We start from the raw sequence: 24,379 nt of genomic DNA, 5'->3' as shown, positions 1-24,379 counted from the left end.
CATTCATCCAGCCCATGACTCACACACCCGCTTCTGTGCATCACTCACCTGTCTAGACAAGGTGTAGTGTAGCACTGGCAGCAGCCACCACCTCACAGTGGTGCTCCTGAGTACAGAGGGACTGTCAAGCTTTGACTGGCCAACAGATCTTGCCAGTTGAGGCTTCCCCCTCCGATGTTCTGGATCCCTGTGGAAGGCCCATGTTCAATTGACTCTACTGTCTTACCTCAATCACTACTATCGCAACTTCTGCTCTATAAAAATGTCACCGATATCTGGCAATTGCTCTCCTCCCATTTGTTGTCTACGCCCATCCTCAAGCTCAGATCTTGTCTTCCACTATGTTGTACTCCCATAATACCTATGACTCCTGAACTTACCAAATGCAACTTTTTGCCAGTGCCTCCTGGTTCCAGCTGGCTGTCCTCCACTGGTCACTGCTAGGACATAAATTCTCCTAGGAATACACTATTGGGAAGCAAGTGGTGTGGCATTTATCCACTCCACAAGCTACCATCCTTGAATTTAATTCAGGATTTAAAACAGAAAGGGAAGAGAAGAAAGGATCTTGCATTAATAGCACTTTTCATGAGTTTCAGGTGTTCCCAAAGTACTTTATAGCCAATGGGATAACATTTTAAGATGCAACAAAGGAAACATATGGTATCCAGTTTGGACTCAGGAAAGTGCCTCAAAGGCAATGTGACAATAATCAGACAATGAATTGTTTTAGGTGTCAGCCTGAACCAGCAAAATAAGGGCCCACAAATTTAACAGTGGGATCAGTGCCTGTGCAGACTGGAAACAAGCAGTCTCACTGCTAAATGGACAAATGCTGCACCTGTTTTATGCCTGAAAAACAGGCACAAAGCATAACAATTTCTGCTGATTACTTAAAGGTAAACTGACAAATCTTTACACAAATAAAATCAGACTGAGCAAATCTTACACATTATGTTAAAAAATACTCCAATCACATATTTCACAATGTGTCTGTGTTTAAACTGAATAGCTTGACCATTCACTCAGGCTTCAGCTAAACAGACTAATTCCTTCATTGAATCAAGATGAATTATGACTTCTATAAGCGCAACTGATTTTCAACGTTGAAAGAACTGATGAAGCAAACAATAAGCTCAATCTTAACAAATTTATCAGTTTTGTCCCAGTACCCTATAGTGGTTTCAAGGAAAACTGTTGGATAGAAGCCTAAAATCATAGTGACTCTCTCAGTAATGGAAATATCTGAACTTGACTTCAGAGTCAAGTTTAAAAAGTTAACAGTAAATCAGCCTGTAAGAAATAGCCAGCATAGATTTCTCTTTCAAATAGTTCCACAACACTATTCAAAACATAGTGATAGAGTTATCTCAAAGTTTTGCCCAATAACCACCCATCAATTTCCATCAACATTCACCCCTACTTCCAATCCCCAACAGTCCTCAACCAATCTTACAATAATGTCTACGCCACTAGTATGAGGCGTTTTTGGGGTATCCTGAGGAAATGAAGGATACTATAAGAAATGCAGATTTTCCTTTTTCTTTGGAATGAACCATTTTCTAAGGACAAGATGCATGATAGATGTGGGAGCCCTTTGTTCTGTACTGTGGAATCAACACACACAGTCTCTTTATTTATTGATATATTATTAAAATTAAGTCAATTTACACCTTTCACAAATTTTCATTCAGATTTTCAAAACCCTCTCATTGTAAGATTGGATATGCCATACGTTGGCTCAAGAGACTACAGTCTGGTTTCCAAACTGCCACCAATGAGAATGTGCCAATGAGAAAACTTTAGAAGTTCATAATTTAGATTCCAGTTTTGTCAAGTTGCCTCTAACCAGTTATCACAATTATAACAAGACACCAGCTTTAACAACTGATCACATTCTGAATTATACCTCTTAAAAACATATTAATAATAAATGTAACACTATAAACATCCAAACTCAGAATAATTGCAGATTGTAATGAAGTAGATGTCCAGATTGTGATTAACAACATTAATAAGATTATTAATAAACATTAATTCTGCATGACTGAAACCTCAAAGAATTGTAATACATCAAAAGACATGCAAGCAGTTTAAAAGTAAGGAAGCATTCTCTTACTGGAGACATTGAAGGGCTAAGTGGGGTAATACCAGGCTCCCCCAGGCTTTTAGCTGGCGATGGAGAAGGTGAAGAGACATTTTCTGTAGAGAGGTAATAAGCATCATTAGGTCATGACTCAATTTTCAAAAGTGAATTGCAAAAAGAAAATAGGACTAGAATACAAGATGAAAGTAAATAACTCTAATTTATCTATTGAAATCTGAGAAATAATCAGTTTTATTTTGTTTATAAGTGAAACTTCAATGTGGAAAAGAAACTAGAACTGCTGTTTAGCTAAAAGCTCTGTAGCTGAAATGCAAACTTATTTACTTTTATGAAAGTTGATGGGCCTGTTGTAGATTATCAACAGATTATCATGTCATTTCAGTTTTGTACTCTATTTGAACAATGCTCTAATATTTCTAAATTTGATTTCAAATTCAGCTTGTGTCCTTATCTCACTTACTTTAAAGAAATAGATTGTAACAGATTGCTCTGATAAGCAGGTTAAAATAGTAGCTGTCACAGCGAGCAGCAATTACTGTGCTTACCATGAATAAGCAGAGATACTGTTAAAAATAACTTTGTTGTACAATTATTTAAATAAGCCAACTGTAGAAATTAAAATTGGGAGAGATGAATAATGCATGGCTGAATCAAAATCTCCCACTTCACATCATTACACAAAGTCAAACTTTCTCCCATACTTATTAAATACAGCCGATTCAGAACCACTAGTTGTAAAAAAGAATTCAGGATTACTGATTTCTAAGTGGCCCACTGGATTTTAAAACACTTCATGTTATCTCTAGGAGCTAACTAAATAAAAGTTATGCAAACATGGGAGGAATTTTCTCCTCTGGTGTGGCACAAACAGTGGTGAGAACATTAGAAAAATACAAAGATCATGAAAATGTCAAAAACGCCACATCGTGAGCTGTTTGTTCCAAGTGGGTGTGGACTAAGCCATTAAACTCAAACACACTGGACAATGGGGTTTTGCTGAAAAGGAGGTCCAACCAACTGTTTAATCTAATCATTGTATACAATGGACCTGGAATGAGAGTTTGCTAGCCTGCCATGACCATATTTAGTAGATGGTTAGTTTGCAAATGGAGGTCATGTGATAGCAAACAACCGAGCTGTTGTTAAAAAAAGATTATGCTTTTTCATATCAGAGAGACCATAAGTAGAGAACAGTGAGAAGAGAACTCATGGTCCACTCTTTGTTGCTATTTTGAAAATCTATCTCTGATTAAAGACCATAGGCAATGTCTTCAATTTTAATCAACTGCTGACAACTGCAAAGGTTGTCTACCAAGGCAAAATTTTCTCTGCACTGCATTTGGAAAAATCAATGATCATAGGCTGAAACCACTCAAAGTGTCCACATACAGAATGCATACAAAATGAACTTGCTTTTGGAAATTCTTAAACAATTTACATTCCTTCTGTCCATGTAAGCTGCTTTCTGAGTAGGCTTCTTGTGGCACAGTGAGCTAGGAAGCCGGTGTTTAAGTCTCACCTGCTCCATAGAAGTATTATAATATCTATGCAGGTTGATTAGAAAATATTTGTCTGCGGGTTGGATTTTATTTTAATGCATCAGGTTTTAAGACCCACAAACATTCTTTTCTGTTTTAAAACTTACATGAATATCTTTCCTATAGCACAGGATTTAAACAACATAAATACAGACTAAATTAACAAGCAAATTCTTTTACAAAACATCTACTGAGGAAAAGGTGGTGAACTATTGTAACACTATACACCTGGCTGTAACAATATATATAAGTAATTGAAATTGCTGCTTTGCTCATTTTCTATGTATGTGCTGTAACACCAACCATGGGCTCAATACAGATTCAGTAAAAAATGAAATCTAAGTTGTGCATTCAGCTCTCAAGAACCAAGAATGTTCGGGCTGAGGGACATCACTGTAACCCTTTTATTGACAACTGCTGGCAGCTGACATATTTTGAAGGTAAAACCACCTTTGTTCATCCTTTTCTAGCATGTGAATTTTGCAACAATAAAAATTGCCAAAAGTATCAAAGCAATCTATTCTTCAACCTCAGTAGAGTTATTAGTTTAGTGAAAGGGTTAGTGCTTGAAGCTGTGACTAATGGATTAAAAGCTGCAAATGCTTCCTGCCTGTGGATACAGAGGTTTGTTTTGATGTCTTTGAAGCTGGAGAAATAAAACACTGCACTTCCTGTCAGCTTCCTCTTGGCTTAGACTTTCAAAATTAGTGTGCTAAATTTGGAATGTAAAGCAGTGATTTACTTTTTGACAAGTTGCTTGAATGATTCAAGGCTTTTCAGATGTATAACTTCAAGTGATCCAAAGGAATGATGTTTTTCTGTTTAGGAATAAAGATTATTTGTAACTGCAAATTTCAAAGGAGTGCAAACTACAAATATTTATTTCCAAATTGTACTTCCCCAAAGAAAACTGATAGCCTCATAGTCTAGATAAGTATTCATTCCTTCGATACACCACCGTGGTGTCTCTTTTTACTTGTGGAAATGTTAAATGCCAATTTTATATTTTTTTAAATTCTAAAATTGGTTACAGATAAATAAATCAAGATTGTAAACACTACCATATTTTTAAAAAGTCCTCTCTCATGATAAAATGCATTTTTAATGTTAGCACATTCTCAACAGTGAAGCTTTCCCTAGTTTAACAGTTCACTGCCATTGAGGTAAGAGTAAAGAAACATATCAGAAGACTGACATTTTTAGGGGAGGTAGTGGTGGCTGGCATCTTTCACATGGAACAAGTGTTTTTGAAGAAATTGATGGGAATGTAAAAAGTCATATGGAAAATCTTTTGAAAAAGTCAACTTTCTGAGGTTGATTACTACACAAGATAAAAGGTCAGAGTTAGCTGGGTAATGTAATAGTACAGTACTTTACTGCCAGCACAAACAAGAAATTTTGGTGAAATGTCATTCGGATGTACTGCCTGCACTCAGTTACATGTTTTTTCAAATTATGTACTATTAATGTTTTGAATGTCAATATGTTATAACCAAAACTTCAAAGTAAATCTACTTTAAATGAACTTTGGATATAAATATTCTACTTTATGATTAAATGTAATTGAAAAGAAAACTCAGGACTAACACATTCAGAAGCATTGGAACCACAGTAAAAGGAGTGTTTTCATTGTAAACTATTCTTGGACCAACTTAAAGAAATGTCCAGCACCCTAAAAGAACCTGAATATGCCTAAAGAATAGCATGTTCTGACCAAAACTATCAAAGTATCCACTATGCAGTAAACATATCCTGGAACGAGATGCTTTTGCTAATAACTGAAGACAGACATTGGGTGCAGGAGGTTGCAGAATCAGGAGCAATTCTTTAGCTGAACATTGTTGGTTGGACTGTCCAAGTCTTCACAACTGCAAGCAAGGTGAGCTCCTTGGTAATTTTACCACAGGTCACCAGCTAAGAGTTGTACGATTAGTGTGGGCTGCTGAGCTCCTGATGCTGATGGGGAGGACCGCAACACTGAAGCTTCGGCAGCATCACCGTGAGAGGTAGTTATTTGTGATATACAGGAGAACCAGAGACAGTGAAAAAGGATGTGACAATGGGTCAGGGGGGAAACCCCTTCTGGGTTACGATCATAGGTGCTGCCTTCCTTGCCAGAAGGGCAAAACCTTCCTTCCTGGGCTTCTGCTGAGAAGATGACTCCATTAGTTTGTGCTATTGGTATGTGACATAGTCTTTAATTTGGGTTTAACATATCTAAATTGGCTCTGTGCTGCTATGAAGCAGATAATTTCTCTACATCCAGTTCCACTGTCGGCAAAAAGCCCTGATGACAGAGAGGACCAATCTGACCTGCCATATCTTCCTATCCCTTGATTTTTGTGGCTCCCCTGCTCGGCCACGCTCTCTCTCTCCAGCAGTAGTAAAACCCCTGGCCCTTAAGCGATTGCCAGTTCTGAAGTCTACTGCATTTAGTGAGCTCAACCATAGCTGTCTATTTTGTCTTAGCTTTATTATGACTGCAGACTTGAATAATTAACTATTTTTTTTAAAATGGCTTTGCCCCACCTCCATTGTCTTGCAATTTTTTCTTTTCAGCATATATCTGGGTGAGAATATAGGAAGTCCCAGGTACAAAGTAGCCCTTTAAGTGCCTCAGACTTTTGTTTTTATGTTGAGTTGCTTGAACTTTTGCGTTTGTTTGTTTCTAATAAACTTTGCAACAGTTTTTTGCAGTGAACTTTTGTTTCTTTTGCTTTATCCTTTTAGTAAGCTTGTTTTTAAGGTACTTTAGATACAGGTTCTCATGAAATGGGACAGAATTACAGAAGACATTCCAGAGTGATGTGACCGTATCTGCAGATCTTGGTACACACGAATGCCAATGACCTACGCCAGCTGCCATGACGCTGCAGTCAAGCTACAATTTATGGAGAGCCTTGTGGTGTTTTTGAAATTTGTCACTGCCCTGAATTGTTATTTTTTTCTGGCTCATTCCAAGTATATCACAGAATCACAGAATTATTACTGTACAGAACAAAACAACCCACTATGCTTGTTCAAGCTCTTACAAATGAGCATCAGTCAACGTGTTGTCCATTTAACATCAGATCAGTCAGCATGGCCAATACTTACACTTTCTTTCCGACATGTTGGAATAATATGTCAGGTGACAGTGACTCCATTTAAAATCAAGGCTGACTGTGGTATCAAGGAGCCCTTGCAAAATTACAGACAATGGGAATCCGGGGCAAATTCTCCATTGATTTATGTCAGGTATGACTCTATGGAAGACAGCTGTGGTTGCTGAAGGTCAGTCATCTCAACTCCAGGACATCTCTGCAGGAGATCGCCAGGATAATGTCCCCAGCCCAACCATCTTTAACTGCTACTCAATGACCTTCCCTGAATTATAAAGTCAGAAATGGGGTGTTCTTTGCTAATTGAATGAATTCCTCAGGTACTGAATTAGTCAATGTCCAAATGCAGCAAATCCTGGACAATATCCAGGCTTGGGCTGAAAACTGGCAATTAACATTTGTGCCATGCAAAGGCCAGCAATGTCCATCTCCAGAAAAAGAGAATTTAACCATCAAGCTTTGATACTTCAAAAAAAGGAGCAGCTGTTACAGCCAGAAATCTTTCCCATTCACCATCTTGGATTACCCAGAATCCACACTAAAATTGGAGATGGCAGTGGATAGTGAAGAAGGTTACCTCAGATTACAATGGGATCTTGATCAGATGGGCCTATGGGCTGAGAAGTGGCAGATGGAGTTTAATTTAGATAAATTTGCATTTTGGGAAAGCAAACCTTAGCAGGACTTATATACTTAATGGTAAGATCCGAGGAAGTGTTGCTGAACATAGACCTTGGAGTACAGGTTTTCAGCTCCTTGAAAATGGAGTCGCAGGTAGATAGGATAGTGAAGAAGACATTTGGTATGCTTTCCTTTATTGGTCAGATTATTGAGTACAGGAGTTGGGATGTCATATTGCAGCTGTAAGAACATTGATTAAGCCACTGTTGGAATATTGCAAGCAATTCTGGTCTCCGTTCTGTCGGAAAGATGTAAAACTTGAAAGGGTTCAAAAAAGATTTACAATAATGTTGCCAGGGTTGGAGGATTTGAGCTATAGGGAGAGCTTGAATAGGCTACGGCTGTTTTCCCTGGAGCGTCAGAGGCTGAGGGGTGACCTTACAGAGGTTTATAAAATCATGAGGGGCATGGATAGGATAAATAGACAAAGTATTTTCCCTGGGGTGGGAGAGTCCAGAACTAGAGGGCATAGGTTTAGGGTGAGAGTGGAAAGATATAAAAGAGACCTAAGGGGCAATCTTTTCATGCAGAGGGTGTTGTGTGTATGGAATGAGCTGCTAGAGGAAGAGGTGGAGCCTAGTACAATTGCAATATTTAAAAGGCATCTGGATGGGTATATGAATAGGAAGGGTTTGGAGGAATATAGGCCAGGTGCTGGCAGATGGGACGAGACTAGGTTGGTACATCTGGTCAGCATGGACGAATTGGACCGAAGGGTCTGTTTCCGTGCTGTACATCTCTATGACTGTAATGACTCTTGATTGCCCAAAGTGTGTCCACAAGGCACAAGCCAGGAGTGTGTTGGAATATTCCCCACTTGCCAGGATGAGTGTAACTCTGACAACATTTAAGGAGTTTGACACCATCTGGAGCACAACAATCCGCTTGATTGGTAGAAGATTCACAAATGGTCTCTTCTTCCTGCACTGATGCTCAACGGCAGCAGTGTGTATCATTTACAAGGTGCTTGGCAGAAGTTCACCAAGTCTCTTTAGACAACACCTTTCAAACCATCTAAAAAGGTCAACAGCAGCAGATGCATAGAAACACTATAATTTGCAACCTCCCCTCCAAGCCACTCACAATCCTGACTTGGAAATATATGACAGTTCCTTCTGTGTCACTGGGTCAAAATCCTTGAACCCCCTCCCTTTGTGTCAACCTATAGCACACACACAGTGGTGGTTCAAGTGGGCAGCACACCATCACCTTCTTAAGGACAACTAGGGATGGCCAATAAAAGCTGGCCCAGCCAGCAAAGCCCACACTCCACGAATGAATTTTAAAAATGCCACCATGTGTCAATTTGCCTAATATACATGATGCCATTATGGAGTGATCATGTCCTCACCTCTGAGCCAGGATATCTAGATTCAAGGCCCAGAGTCCAGACTCCTGCTCTGAAGGTATCTGATAATATCTCTGAACAGGTTGATTAGAAAGTACCGACATGACACTATGGATGTTCATGAGTGGCTATGTTAATATTAACTGACATATGAAGTTCTTGGGAGATGAGTGTGGCAAGTTGCTGCCTGGTTGTATGCCACAATGAGGTACATATACTTACAAACTGAAAAGAAAGAGCTATAATGTTATCCATGTCTAGGCAAGGAACAAGCAACAAATATTGATGAGCAGCACATCGTGCCACAAAATCTAATCTTTAGTTTCCTCCAAGTCAAACACTAAGTCACATATAATCCTAACTTGGACATCATCTTTGTAATCACTGCATCCAAACCCTAGAGCTATATTATCAAGCTACAAATACCTTTATCACATGGACTACAGTAGCTGAAATACATGGAGGAATGCTGTAAATAACAAATGTGCAATGAAGATAAAAATGGCTGAAACCACACCCAGAGTGGGCAGAGTAAGTGGTTTGATATGTAAGGGAGAGGGCTTCAAGTCGAAGTGATGTGAGCCCCTTAAGGGCAACAGCATTGCACAGATACGCAGCCAGTGAAACTAAAGCACGCCTGCAAGTGCTACATGCTTTGTGAACATAACTTTCTGTACTCAGTCCGATCCTTGCCCCAGTACTTACTCCTGACCATAGCAGGCAAATTAACAAATGAATCCTACTCATGGCAATGATTCAGAGACTATGTTATCTACCTCAAAATATTCAACATGCAGCTAGACAGAGACTCTCTCTCTCTCTTTCTCTCTCACACATACATACACACAGAAGTTAGAAGAGAATCCCCTACAGTATCAAAAGAGGCCATTCAGCCCATCAAGTCTGCACCCCTCTGAAGTACATCTAAACCACATCCCAACCCCACATTTGCCATGGCTAATCCACCTAGCCTACACATCCTTGAACGCTACAGAGAAATTTAATAGGCCAATCTACTTAACATACACATCTTTGGACTGTGGAAGGAAACCACAGCACACAGTCATAGAAAGAACTTGCAAACTCTCCACAGGCAGTCATCCAAGGCTAGGATCAAATCCAGGTCCCTGGCACTATGAGCCAGCAATGCTAACTTCTGAGTCACTGTGCTATCAGCATCAAATGCCTGTCCTTTCACTGTCAGTCTGAGGAAACGCCTATCTTATCAGCATCAATCTCAGGAAATACTGTTGCTATCAGGTTGTGCCCCAGAACAACTTGCAGTATCAGCATCAATCTAGAAACGTTTACAATACTGCCATCCATATGGATAAATATGCAGCAAAAGTTTCACCAGGATTAAATTAGAGAGTTACAGTGATTTTTCTGTAGGGCTATTGTTTACCACAAACACCAATTTTCACTTTTCTTTTGGGGGCTGTTTCCCTGTCCATCAGCCAAACCTTTTCCCAACTAGGGTATGACCCACTTCTTACATATTTTCTAATCAGAAATATTCAAGCATGTCATGACACACTTCTTGAGCAGTTGGCAGTGGAACCCAGGCCTTCTGGTCCAGAAAAGGAACACAGGAACAGTAGTTTTTTTTTTAATATCTAGAAGTGCTATCACACATAATTGAACAGTTTTTTTTCCCTCTGACCACCAAACCAAACATGTTAGTTTTCACCAATATCCACCACCACTAAGTCACCCATGTTTCCAAGTCATCAATTTACCTACATATCCCTTCAGGGTCAGGACAGTGCAGTAGCACCAAGAATAGGTAGGGAAGGGGAATTAAATCAAAATAGAGTTTGAGGGGGAAATAAAGTCTCCACTGTCTGTGGTGCCCACCTCTCTCGAAGAGAATTGAAAGTTTTGGTGAATAGCATAAGCTCCTTTTCCAAGGACACCCTGAGACAGGCAGGAATGCAGCATCCAGTGCATATACATATGCTAATCAATGCGGTCAGAGATGTTATTACACACCTCTGGAGCAAGTGGGACTTGAACCCAGAACTAGGGACACTATCACTGCACCACAAGAGGCCCCCAATATAAAGTCCAATGAGCATTATCTGCTTACAATCAGATCTGGAGCTATTTTGGTTTACCTTCTCTGAACAAGCTGATTAGAAAAATAGGTTCTGGTGTACCCTCAACAGAGCCCTGCATTTCCACCACTGCCAGGAAACACCCTTGCTATCAGCATCAATCTCAGATCTCTGTATTATCAAAGTCAGCCAAAGAATGGCTGCAATATCAGCATCAGTTCCCAGAAGTTATTCACCCTCATTATATACTAAATTTACCACTCCAAGTTACCAGAGAACAGAAATCAGCTTATGCCATCCCCACTTCTACATCAATTTTATGCCTCTCTGCAGCTCCCACTTCACCCATGCAGGCATTCCATTCTTGACCCTATGTTTCATTTTACACAACTTGCAGGGATGACCACAGGAGGTGCATTAGTTCATAAATAAAGACAGTAACAGCCATCTTTAAACAGTAACAACATTCTGTAATAGATTGATCTTAAGGTATGACACTACCACTTGGCATTCAACTTCTGGGTTCTGCTGACATTGACATTTGAACACTATGTAGATCAAAAACTTCCAGACTTAAAAGCCAATTAACTGAATTAAGACTTTACTCATATTTTTATGAATTTCCAATTAACCACATGAAACAAAACTCACAAAAGATAAAATATTACATAGAAAGCTTAGCTTTTCAAAAATATGTTCTGTTTTGTCCCTCTTAATAATAGTTCCACAACTTCATGTGATTTCAGCAATTTTTCCCAAAAGGTGTTTTGTTAATGATTTCTTTCAGATTGTGATGCAACTTAATGATTGCCACACTTTGCAAATCACTCATGAATTGCAAATTAAAAACTAATTACTTGAAAATAGAAGCAGTTAATACTTTTTTGTTTCTTAAAAGAATGTTAACTAATTGGCCAAAACAAATTCATATTTAAACATTATCCTTTTGATCACAAATAGCAATTATTTTCATTCAATGCAATCAAAGAAAATTGGTTTTTAGTAGGATGAGCAAGCTGTGAAATTACTTTCTATTCATTGGGTGTACTTTTAATTAACTATATAAAATTCTGTAAAATTGTTATGAATAATTTGATTACAAAGCTCTTGTAGATTCCAGGAACATTCTTATAATGATGAGGAAAACAGATCTTTCAGATCTTTACTGTCACAGCAAGGACACAAGCTCATACTGAAATTATTCCAGAAAAGTAAATTAAAATATACAAATCAAGGAATTTCAACCTCATCATAGTTGGAAGGTAGTGCATATCATATGGGTTGAGTTCTCTTCGTCCATATCTAGACTTGCATTCTGACACAATTGTGTCTGGTAGCATCACATGCAACTGTAGATTGATAACTTAATTTAAGTACAGAAATGGGGACTTGTGAAAATACCAACCAAGAGGGCAATTATCTCAGAGTTGCTCGTGCTTCACTCATGCTTTACTTCATTTTGGGAAGTAAAACATGGATCTCATTTATAAATCTAAGTCGGGTGGTATCCAGTGCATTCTATAACAAAGTTACCACATTAAGGCAGGTACAACTCTGAGGAAATTCTGGGTACCTGCTGTGAGTTGATGTATTGCATTGTTTTTAACAATGTCAGCACACTATCTCCTGTAATTATTGTCCCACTAAGACAATAGTGACGGCATTTCCCAAGTAATTGTTTGGCTAGGGAATGTTATGATTTCACAAGGAATATGAAAGCAGCTGTGCGAAATACAGGTTCATTTCTTTTCTTTAGCTCCACAGTATAAAAAGGAAATCTGGTATAGTATCAGTACAGCCACTACACTACTGATTGTGTTGATGAAAAATAGAAATAAGTAACCTATATTACTAGCATGTGGAGAGTGAGAGTTCTCCCCTTGACCACGGACACTTCAGGGAAAGATCCACAGAAACCATGGATCAAAGTTCAATCCCAGCATCAAGAACCTTGCTTAGTTTAAATGTCATTTTTTATAGCAAAGTTTCTGTCATATGCAGACAGCTTAATGCAACAAAGCAATCAGATTATTACAGTATTAAAATTATCAGTTGAATTGATCTTAGGAACATTAAAGACTTGACAGGACACACTTAATAATACCAACACAAACCATTGTCTTAATGCATCCGTGTCATACTAATATGTCAATATAAATTTTTAAAGTCCAAAAAACTAATAGTTGCTTTCATATTCCTGTTTATTTAAATTGCCCATACTGTTAATAAAGAAAATGCTTAACAACATAATACTATTATGTTTGAGAAGGAAATGAGGTATTTACTTGCTGACGTGATCATTGGTACCTCACTTTACAGATCGTTATCTGCTTTTCAAAATCCATTAAAAATAAAAAATATTGCAGGTTTCAATATTTAAACACGGACTCCCTCCAAATTATTCTGATATTGCACATGCACTAACAACAACTAATGCATTTTGGAAAATCACGAAGAGCACTTAACTTTTGCAAGTAACTAACTTGGTTTTATGTAGTTAAAAATCAAACACCAGGTTATAGTCCAACAGTTTAATTAGAAGCACACTAGCTTTCGGAGCATCGCTCCTTCATCAGGTGACTATTAGCTGATGAAGGAGTGACGCTCCGAAAGCTAGTGGGCTTCCAATTAAACCTGTTGGACTATAACCTGGTGTTGTGTGATTTTTAACTTTGTACACCCCAGTCGAACACCGGCATCCCAAATCCTGGTTTTATGTAATAAGAGAATCAGGGAGGATGATTCCATTTTGTAATGTTTTAGGGTACATTTCAACTTGGAAGTGTTGTCAAATAATTCTTCAAAGACTATGTTTGTCCCAATCAGTCACTGCCTTTTTCCATTGCCAAGGAACGTTATTACAACTTCAGTTGGTGAATTTCTGTGTCCCACCTTATACTTGATATGCTGCTGCTGTCAACAAATTTCTCTGTCTTCTTTTGCAATTGGTGAAGAACATTCACTCATGTGAAAGACAGAAAAATGACTGGCCAGTATAATTAGCAAAAAGTCAGTAAATTCAATAATATCAATGTAAATAATAATAAGCATACTTTCTTAGTTCCAATTATGAGAGTTTAAAAGTTTTTCCCATTCATTCCTGTTGTGGTGGAAAGCTAAATTTAGCAATTTGGCTTGGTTTCACATACAATGAAATTTGATGTAAATAAAAACAGAAACTGTCCTCAAAATATGATTTTTTTTGGGCTGGTTTACCCCAGTCCTTGAGTAGTGTGATCTATGATAAAAGAGTTAGGCAAATACAGCCAGCATACAAAAAATCTAATTCTCAACAACCAGAAATAAAATTTTTGCAAGGTTTGTGAAGGTTTGTAGCTCAGTTTGAGATTTAGGGTGTAGGGTTGCTCGCTGAGCTGTAGGTTTGATATCCAGACATTTCATTACCTGGCTTTGTAACATCATCAGTGGCGACCTCCAAGTGAAGCGAAGCTGTTGTCTCCTGCTTTCTATTTGTATCTTTCTCCTGGATGGGGTTCCTGGGGTTTGTAGTGATGTCATTTCCTGTTCGTTTTCTGAAGAGTTGAAAGATGACATCAAGATCTATGTGTTTGTTTATGGCGTTGTAGTTGGAGTGCCAGGCCTCTAGGAATTCTCTGGCATGCCTTTGCTTAGCCTGTCCCAGGATAGATGTGTTGTCCCAATCGAAATGGTGGCTTTTTTCATCCATGTTAGGGCTACGAGGGAGAGAGGGTCGTGTCATTTTGTGGCTAGCTGGTGTTGGTGGCTAACTTTCTTCCTGTTTGTCCTATGTAGTGTTTGTGGCAGTCCTTGCATGGAATTTTGTAGATGACATTGGTTTTGTCCATGGAATGTACTGGGTCTTTTAAGTTTGTTAGTTTTTGTTTGAGAGTGTTGGTGAGTTTGTGTGCTACTAGGATTCCAAAGGGTCTTAGTAGTCTGGTTGTCATTTCTGAAACTTCTTTGATGTATGGTAAGGTGGTTTGGGTTTCTGGCTGTGCCAGAGAATTCCTAGAGGCTTGGCACTCCAACCACAACGCCATAAACAAACACATAGATCTAGATGCCATCTATCAAACCCTCAGAAAACAAACAGGAAATGACATCACCACAAACCCCAGGAACCCCATCCAGGAGAAAGATTCAAATAGAAAGCAGGAGACAACAGCTTTGCTTTACTTGGAGGTCGCCACTGATGATGTTATCTAGCCAGGTAATGAAACATCTGGATATCAAACCTACAGCTCAGCGAGCAAACCTACACCCTAGAAATAAAATTCTGATATTCCCCTTAAGTTATCAACACAGACTTCTGAATCTCACCAATAAACAGAGACTACCTTATTGCAACATAGTTATATCTCAATACCAACTAATCTTATCTCAATTACATGTAGCTTATGATTCTCCCATCCATTGCTACAAAGCGATAAAGTGCCAATGCCCAAAGGAAGTTCAGGGCAGATAATGGAAGATGCAGCTTGCTGGCTTGCTTTTCTGGGCCTCCGTTTTAGGTTCACTCAGCAATATCTCACCGTATGCCACCTCCTTTCTTCATCCATGGCTATTGGTATCAGCAGGATGCCAGCCTTGCCACATCATCATGGTAGACCTTGGTCTAACTCATAACAAACATCAGCTCTTCACCACTGCAATTTGGAGCTCACCAACATCTGACATTGCAATGTTCCTGCTAGGTCACTCTGCACACAGGAAAACACACTCATCGCAAACATCTGCATAAGATTCATTTCATGGCTCTGAGTTTGCTTTCTTCTTGGTCACTCAGTTTGCATTTACTCTGATGTGGCTTGCCTTAGCTTGCAATGTATTAATGCTTCAATGACAACATACAGGATCACAGTAGCCCTGGCTTGCTTTGCCTTTTAGCACTGACAAAAGGCAAGCAGCTTGTTATGTTTGCCAGCTTGAGTAGTCAAGTGCGTGTCACTGGGCAATACCACACTAAATCAATACCACACTGTAGCATGATTGCCATAACACTCAGTCAGGGGTTCATCCAACCTCAGTCCAGGGAGTTGGCTCTGGTCAGTTCTGCAGATCAAATGCAACCAGTGCGGGGATCACACATAAGTCAGTCAGGGAGCTGTGGAGACATCAGTCCAGTGGCTGGGGTCTGCTCAATAAGGCTGTCCTACCAAGTCAGGCAGGGACGTAGCCACATTTGGTCCATGGGGTTTGGGCAGTAAACATCAACAGACCTCATCAGATCAGTCTACACGATTTTGTGCAAAGTGGAAAACTCAAATCTGAGGATGCAATGCATCGTACAGTCACACTGAGGGAATCCATAATGTGGAGGTGCCCATGTTGGACTGGGGTGGACAAAGTTAAAAATCAAACAACACCAGATTATAGTCCAACAGCTTTATTTGGAAACAAATCTTTCTTTGTGCAGCTCCTTCATCAGGTAGCTGGTGGAGTAGGATCATAGGACACAGAATTTATCGCAAAAGATCATAGTGTCGTACACTGATGCAATATATTGAACAAATCTAGATTGCTCTTAAGTCTTTCATCTTTTAGAATGGGCTGCAGATTTCGATTCATTAATATGTGAACCCCAGAACTTCTTTCAAGTCACATTCCCAAGATAACCTAAGGTTTTATTAAAAAAAGGTGATATCACAGCTCAGATAGCTGAAGGTGGAGTAAGAGGAGGATTGCTGAAATGTTTATGTTCACACCACCATCACCACCTTCAATGGGGCGATGACAATTTTTGCCCAGAAGATTCACATGAGAGACATTCAGGGCACTTATGGCCAGAGGCCCAGATATACCAAGATTGTCCTGCCCTGCGCTACAACTTTAACAGAGTTGGGAACAGCAGGCAAGGTGGAAGGATCTGGCACCTGTGCAGTGCTTTAAGAAGAAGTTTCAGGTGGGGGTGGGACTATTTGACTTCCATGGCAACCACCAATCTGTTCACGGAAACAGCCAGATGCACACATGACAGATAATATTTGTGGCTTCCTACATCATTCTCTCAGTTTGTTGAATATTTCTGACAAACCTGGCCTCCATTCCCATGCCTGTCTGCACCTTTGGACAAAGTTATTAATGTTTGACACCTTGGGATCATTTGTCACCTGGGCCTGAACAGGTGCCCGGTCTCTGGCAGTCCTCTGACTGGGGGCATCTTCATTTGAAGACGTGCTAGTGCCACAGTGTGCACCTGAATCTACAGTACCACTGAGGTAGGAGGAGGTGCATGAGGCAGCATTGCAAGTGGCTTTTCCTCAGAGGTGGAGAAGGAGCTGACCAGTTATGGGGTTGGCCACTTCATGGTGAAAGTCGGGTGGGTGAGTTTGGTGACTGTATAACAAAAAGAGAGCCATCAGATGTGCAATAGGTATAGCTGCTTGAGCATTGTAACAACGTGTTAACACTGGTGATGAAAGAGCAGCATCTCTGCATAATCAGTCTGAATCCTCAGCCATCTTGAGGGTCTTTTCCTCAATGGTGTGAGGGGCTGACTGTTGTACCCCCCCCCCCCTCCCCAAACCCTGCAACTCATCTTGGTCCTCTGTGCCCAGTTATGAGATATTTTCTCTGGCAATGAGACAAAAGGAGGCATTCAGTGAGATGAAGGAAGTTTGACTGGGTGAACTATTGGTGGTAGTGTAAGAGCAAGATGGGTACTGTGCTGTCCCCAGTGAGTGAATAGAAAACACAGACGGCAAGAAGAGTTAATACTTGAGGAAGGTGAGGTGGGTAAAGATGCTGCATGCAAAAGTGTACTTTGCACTCTATGAGTCTTGGTGATTTTACTGTGCAAGGGAAAGAAGATTATCATACTTTCTGTGGCCTCCTACACTGCTGGGTTTTTATGGAATGTAAGAAATGGCATTGACTCAAGCCACTATCTCTGTCCACACGCTCTCTGCATCTGATGGCATGGCCTCCTTTGGTGGTCTGCAGGAAAGAAGTTGACCCTTCTCTCCATCACTCTTTAGCTCAGTCCTGGACTCCTGGTGCTTATTTTCTTACCCTTGGTCTTACCATGCATTCTATTCTTTCAATAACTGTGATCTATCAAGATCCTAACAGCTTCTTCAGTAATGCCCAAATTAGAATTACAACAAAGGTTAAAATAAATATGTATTTAATGTAGATGAAGGGGATCCTGTCCACCACTGAGGAACTGCTAAAACGTCACATTGCTTCTTTTCAGAGGGCATCAGTCAACTAACTGGACAGCAGCAAGCCTCCTTGGAATAGAGGACCTGAAATTGGAAACCATTCTCCCTCCTCCAAAGAGGTGACATCTAATGAGAGGACAGTAGTTGTGCATAGCATGGCAACACCACTGGGTGTAGTGACTGGCACTGCTGGCAATGTGCCAACCTGAGCACCAGGTGGTATACAAATCACATGCGAGTGATTATAGGATGGGAGTCATCAGGGAACTGAATACCAGTGGTGGCTGGATGAGGTAGTAATTTGCCACTTAAGAACCTCAAATAGCAGCCAAACACAAAGGTCATCCACAAGGCTTCCTGCCATGAATGATTCAGGGAGGGACCAGAGCAGGTTTTGCACCCTCTCAACTATATAAATACCCCACTGCCATTAAACTCACCTGGGGGGACAGCTTCAAATTCCAACTCAAGAGATAGATCATGACTTCACATGAAGCTGCAAAATGGATGACAGAGAATGAACAGCCCACTTTACACTGATCTCAAATTTTATTTTCATTGAATTCATGGAGAGCCAGCACAAATTTAGTTAGGCCTATATACAGTAGAGGCAGAAAGTGAGGACTGCAGATGCTGGAGATCAAAGTCAAGAGCGTGGTGCTGGAAATGCACAGAAGGTCAGCTAGCATCTGAGAAGCAGGAGAATCGACGTTTCAAGCAAAAGGCCTCCATCAAGAATGAGGAATTCTCCTGCTCCTCAGATGCTGTGCTTTTCCAGCACCACACTCTCGACTATGTACAACAGAGAGCTGGATGAGTTCAAACTGATGCTGGGGTGGAAAATAGGAGGCTGACCAGAAAAACATTGGAAGGATTTCAGGAGCAGATAGGTTGAGGCAAGAGCAGAAGGGCATAAAATCACAAAAGTAGAATGAGACCAGCATTGTGATGACAACATCGTGGTTCAGAAATCTAGCTCATGTTTAATTAAATATCAAAGTTGCAAACAAATCTGGTTCAGTCTCAGATGAAGTCCAAGACAAAAGTTTAATCAGTGATAAATGTAAAGGTTTTGATAAGGGATGAAGACAATGGTTTAGGTCTTCCCAATATTTAAGTGGGAAAAAATTGTGGTTCATGTAAGATTGGATAACAAAGCTTAGATATCTAACAACACACCAGTAAAGAAGCTGAATATAAAGGCCAAGAGAGATGGAAAATGATGTAGAACTGGGTTTCACCAGCACATACATAAAATCAGATGTAATGTCACTAGACAATGTCACCAGAGTCGAAAAGTGTGGTACCAGAAAAGCACAGCAAGTCAGGCAGCATCTGAGGAGCAGGAGAAGCCCTTCACTAGGAATCAAGAGGACAATGTAGACAGTATATCAGGGGGCAACTAAGATGATATTATAGCAAAATTTCAGAACAGCAGTAAAACTATCTGCCTGTTATCAAGGTGACATTCCTTATTAAAATATACGATAGTACAAACTGCTTGAAAAAAAAGCATTATAAGTAGTAGTACTTCCAAATGTTTTCTGTGGAAAAATTTGCAATATACATTAATATAAATGTCTAATTTATTTTCACTTGGAGGTGCCAGTGTTGGGCTGGGATGGACAAAGTTGAAAATCACATAACACCAGGTTATAGGCGAAAGTGAGGACTGCAGATGCTAGAGTCATAGAGATGTACAAAGTGGAAACCGACCCCTCGGTCTAACCCGTCCATGCCGACCAGATATCCCAACCCAATCTAGTCCCACCTGCCAGCACCCAGCCGATATCCCTCCAAATCTTTCCTATTCATATGCCCATCCAAATTCTTCTTAAATGTTGCAATTGTACCAGCCTTCACCACATCCTCTGGCAACTCATTCCATACATGTACCACCCTCTGCGTGAAAATGTTGCCCCTTAGGTCTCTTTTATATCTTTCCCCTCTCACCCTAAACCTATGCCCTCTAGTTCTGGACTCCCCCGACCCCAGGGAAAAACTTTGTCTATTTATCCTATCCATGCCCCTCATAATTTGTAAACCTCTACAAGGTCACCCCTCAGCCTCTGACGCTCCAGGGAAAACAGCCTCTCCCTATAGCTCAGACCCTCCAACTCTGGCAAAGTCCTTGTAAAGCTTTTCTGAACCCTTTCAAGTTTCACAACATCTTTCCGTTTGGAAGGAGACCAGAATTGCACGTAATATTCCAACAATGGCCTAACCAATGTCCTGTACAGCCGCAACATGACCTCCCAACTCCTGTACTCAATACTCTGACCAATAAAGGAAAGCATATCAAACGCCTTCTTCACTATCCTATCTACCTGCGACTCCACTTTCAAGGAGCTATGAACCTGCACTCCAAGGTCTCTTTGTTCAGCAACACTTCCTAGGACCTTACCATTAAGTGTATAAGTTCTGCTAAGATTTGCTTTCCCAAAATGCAGTACCTTGCATTTATCTGAATTAAACTCCATCTGCCACTTCACAGCCCATTGGCCCATCTGGTCCAGCTCCTGTTGAAATATGAGATAACCCTCTTAGCTGTCCACTACACCTCCAATTTTGGTGTCATCTGCAAACTTACTAACTGTACCTCTTATGCTCGCATCCAAATCATTTATGTAAATGACAAAAAGTAGAGGGCCCAGCACCAATCCTTGTGGCACTCCACTGGTCACAGGTCTCCAGTCTGAAAAACAACCCTCCACCACAACCCTCTGTCTTCTACCTTTGAGCCAGTTCAGTATCCAAATGGCTAGTTCTCCCTGCATTCCATGAGATCCAACCTTGCTAATCAGTCTCCCATGAGGAACCTGGTCGAACGCCTTACTGAAGTCCATATAGATCACATCTATTGCTCTGCCCTCATCAATCTTCTTTGTTACTTCTTCAAAAAACTGCTTCCAGCCTCATTCCTGATGAAGGGCTCCTGCCCAAAACATTAATTTTCCTGCTCCTCGGATGCTGCCTGACCTGCAGTGCTTTTCCAGCACCACTCTAATCTTGACACCAGGTTATAGTCCAACAGATTTATTTGGAAGCACTAGCTTTCGGAGTGCTGCTCCTTCATCAGGTGATTGTGGAGAATAAGATCATGATCCCAGAATTTATACCTTGAGAATGCTCAAAGATTTGAGTCTGGACTATTATTCCAAACACTTGCCAGTCTTTGACTAAGCCAATTACTCCTGAAATCTCTGTTCTGGAACTATTTTTCACTATCTTCCTCTGGCATATTTTGAATGTTAAATAGCTATTGTACATAGTCTTGTTATATAAATACTTTGACAAAAATCTTTAGTTGCTACACATGTCAGAAACTTTTAAAAGGACATCTACTTGTTTGGTCTACACTCTGAATCCACGCTGAAAATCTCGAATGTTTAAATTTCTGAGAATCTGAGAAGCTCATTGCATTGCAGAGTGGCTTCAGCTTTGTATGCATGTAAAGGTGAGGGGACGTATATTTGGTGAAAAGCTAAATTTTAATCCACTGCCCAGTGGCTCTGACCTGAATAACCATGAAGTGCTTTGAAAGGTTAGTCACGTTTCACATCCAACTCTTTGCCTCCTAGTCTGTTTTGATATCCTGCAATTTGTGAAACAGATCCACAGTGGATGCCATTTCCCTAGCCCTACACTCATCCCTAGAACATCTGGGTAAGAAGGTTACCTACGTCAGGCTTCTACTTATCGGTCCGCGTAATCCAAGATGGAGGACGGGAAAAATTTCTGGCTGTAACAGGCTGCTCATTTTTTGAGGTATTTTAGGTGTTGGGGGTGATTTCCTTGAATTCTGGGAGCAGCAATTACTATTTTATATGCTGTTGCATTGTTTTGGAACTTTGGAGAAAAAAAAGTCAAAACAACAGCACTTTTAAAATGGAGGGGAACAGACAAAGGAAACACAGGGTGAGGTCAGTGCAGGAGAGAAAGAGATAGAGACCCACATTGCTGACTGACAGAGGAGTGAACCTGCACAGTTACTGCTTTTGCTGTTTGAATTCATGTATCGCTGGACATCGGAGTGCATCTGGGAAAATTAACAAACAGTGAAATTCACAACGGACCTTGAAGGAATCTGTTTGGGAGAGGTCACAGCACAGAAACAGATAAGTGACTATTTTTAAATGTGGCCTCACAGTAAGTCTGCAGTAATAGGTAGAGTGGGATCTTTCTTGATTATATGTTTTTATTGAGATATGTCTCTTGATTAAACTTAAAAATATAAGCCTTAACTATTAAGTTAGCCCGGAGCAGTGTCTTGTAGAGGAATAAGACAGTATTATTTTCTGGGTCTGTGGATTGAAAGAAGCAAAAATGGCCTTTAGTAGAGTGATATGCTTTTCTTGTCAGATGTGGGAGTTTAGGGAGAGCTTATGTATTACTGAGGATTATATCTGCAATAAATGCTGTTGGTTGCAAATCCTATCAGATAGAATGGATCAGTTGGAGATACAGTAAGAGGCAATGAGGAATTTACAAGAGCAAGGGGATGTGAGGGATGACAATTATAGGAAGGGAGAAAAGTTGCAGATACAGTCACATAGATGGGTTAACTCCAGGAAAGGTAAGAGAGGTAGGCAGGCAGTGCAGGAGTCTTCTGTGGTTCTCCTGATTTCAAACAAGAATGCTGTTTTGGAAAGTGTAGGGAGCGATGGATTCTCAGGGGAATGAAGCTCGATCAGCCAAGTTTCTGCTCTAGAGACTGGCTCTAATGCAATCAAGGGTACACTGGGTTCCAAGAGATTGATTGTGTTAGGGGACTCTCCAGTCCGAGGCACAAACATTTCTACAACTAGCAGTGAAAAATCAGAATGGTGTGTTGCCTCCCTGGTGCCAGGATCAAGTATGTCTCAGAGAGGGTGCAGAATGTTCTCAAGGGGGAAAGAGACCAGCAGGAGATCATTGTAAACATTGGGACGAACGACATAGGAAAGGAAAACGATGAGATTTTAAAGGGAGAATATAGAGAGTTAGGCAGCAATTTAAAAAGGAGATCCTTGAGAGTAGTAATATCCTAGTTACTCCCTGTGCTGAAAGCTAACGAGGGTAGGAATAGGAGAATAGAGTAGATGAATGCATGGCTGAGGAACTGGTGTATGGGAAAAGGATTCACATTTTTGGATCATTGGAATTTGTTCTGGGGTAGAGGTGACCTGTACAAGAAGGACGAATTGTACCTGAATTGTAAGGGGACTAATATACTGGCAGGGAGATTTGCTAGAGCTGCTCAGGAGGATTTAAACTATTAAGGGCAGGGAGGGGGGTGGGGGGAACCCAGGGAGATAATGAGGAAAAAGATCAAAAGAAGCCAGTCAAACAAACAAACATACAAACAAACAAACAGTCAGGGCAGGCTGAGAACAAGGTAGGACTGATAAATTAAACTGCATTTATTTCAATGCAAGGGACCTAACAGGGAAGGCAGATGAACTCAGGGCATGGTTAGGAAGATGGGACTGGGTTATCATAGTAATTACAGAAATGTGGCTCAGGGATGGACAGGACTGGCAGCTTAATGTTCCAGGATACAAATGCTACAGGAAGGACAGAAAGGAGGGCAAGAGAGGAGGGGCAGTGGTGTTTTTGATAAGGGATAGCATTACAGCTATAGTGAGGGAGGATATTCCCGGAAATACATCCAGGGACGTTATTTGGGTGGAACTGATAAATAAGAAAGGAATGATCACTTTTTTGGGATTGTATTATACACCCCCAAATAGTCAGAGGGAAATTGAGAATCAAATTTGTAAGGAGATCTCAGTTATCTGTAAAATAATAGGGTGGTTATGATAGGGGATTTTAACTTTCCAAACATAGTAAGGGACTGCCATAGTGTTAAGGGTTTAGATGGATAGGAATTTGTTAAGTGTAGACAAAAACATTTTCTGATTAGTATGTGAATGTACCTGCTAGACAAGGTGCAAAATTTGACATACTCTTGGGAAATATGGCAGGGCATATATGGCAGGTGTCAGTGTGGGAGCACTTTAGTGATGGAAAAGGATAGACCAGATCTAAAAGTTGAAGTTCTAAGTTGGAGGAAGGCCAATTTTGATAGCATTAGGCAAGAACTTTCAAAAACTGATTGGGGCAGATGTTCGCAGGTAAAGGGATGGCTGGAAAATGGGAAGCCTTCAGAAATGAGATAACAAGAGTACAGAGAAAATACATTCCTGTTAGGTTGAAAGGAAAGGCTGGTAGATATAGGGAATGCTGGATGACTAGAGAAATTGAGGGCATGGTTTAGAAAAAGTTAGAAGCATATGTCAGGTATAGACAAGACAGATTGAATGAATCCTTAGAAGAGTATAAAGGCAGTATAGGTATACTTAACAGAGAAATCAGGAGGACAAAAAAGGGGACATGAGATAGCTTTGGCAAATAGAGTTA

At 40.3% G+C, this 24,379-nt stretch overlaps 1 protein-coding gene across 7 annotated transcripts in view; it reads right to left on the bottom strand.

Annotated features, from left to right (window-relative positions):
- hspa12a (heat shock protein family A (Hsp70) member 12A) overlaps window positions 1-24,379 on the bottom strand; it is a 265,691-nt gene that overhangs the window by 61,919 nt on the left and 179,393 nt on the right. For all 7 annotated transcript variants that reach the window (XM_087998838.1, XM_043712818.2, XM_043712820.2 and 4 more), the window contains one exon: window positions 2,120-2,202. In XM_087998838.1, coding sequence (XP_087854964.1) covers window positions 2,120-2,128 — 9 coding nt within the window. In that variant the 5' untranslated portion in view covers window positions 2,129-2,202. The remainder of the gene's footprint in view (window positions 1-2,119; window positions 2,203-24,379) is intronic.

The sequence above is a fragment of the Chiloscyllium plagiosum genome, unplaced genomic scaffold (genome assembly GCF_037043375.1).
Source record: "Chiloscyllium plagiosum isolate Xiang-an unplaced genomic scaffold, Cpla_swu_hap1 HiC_scaffold_22, whole genome shotgun sequence".
Taxonomy (NCBI): Eukaryota; Metazoa; Chordata; class Chondrichthyes; order Orectolobiformes; family Hemiscylliidae; genus Chiloscyllium; species Chiloscyllium plagiosum.
This window is presented reverse-complemented; position numbering and strand designations above follow the sequence as displayed.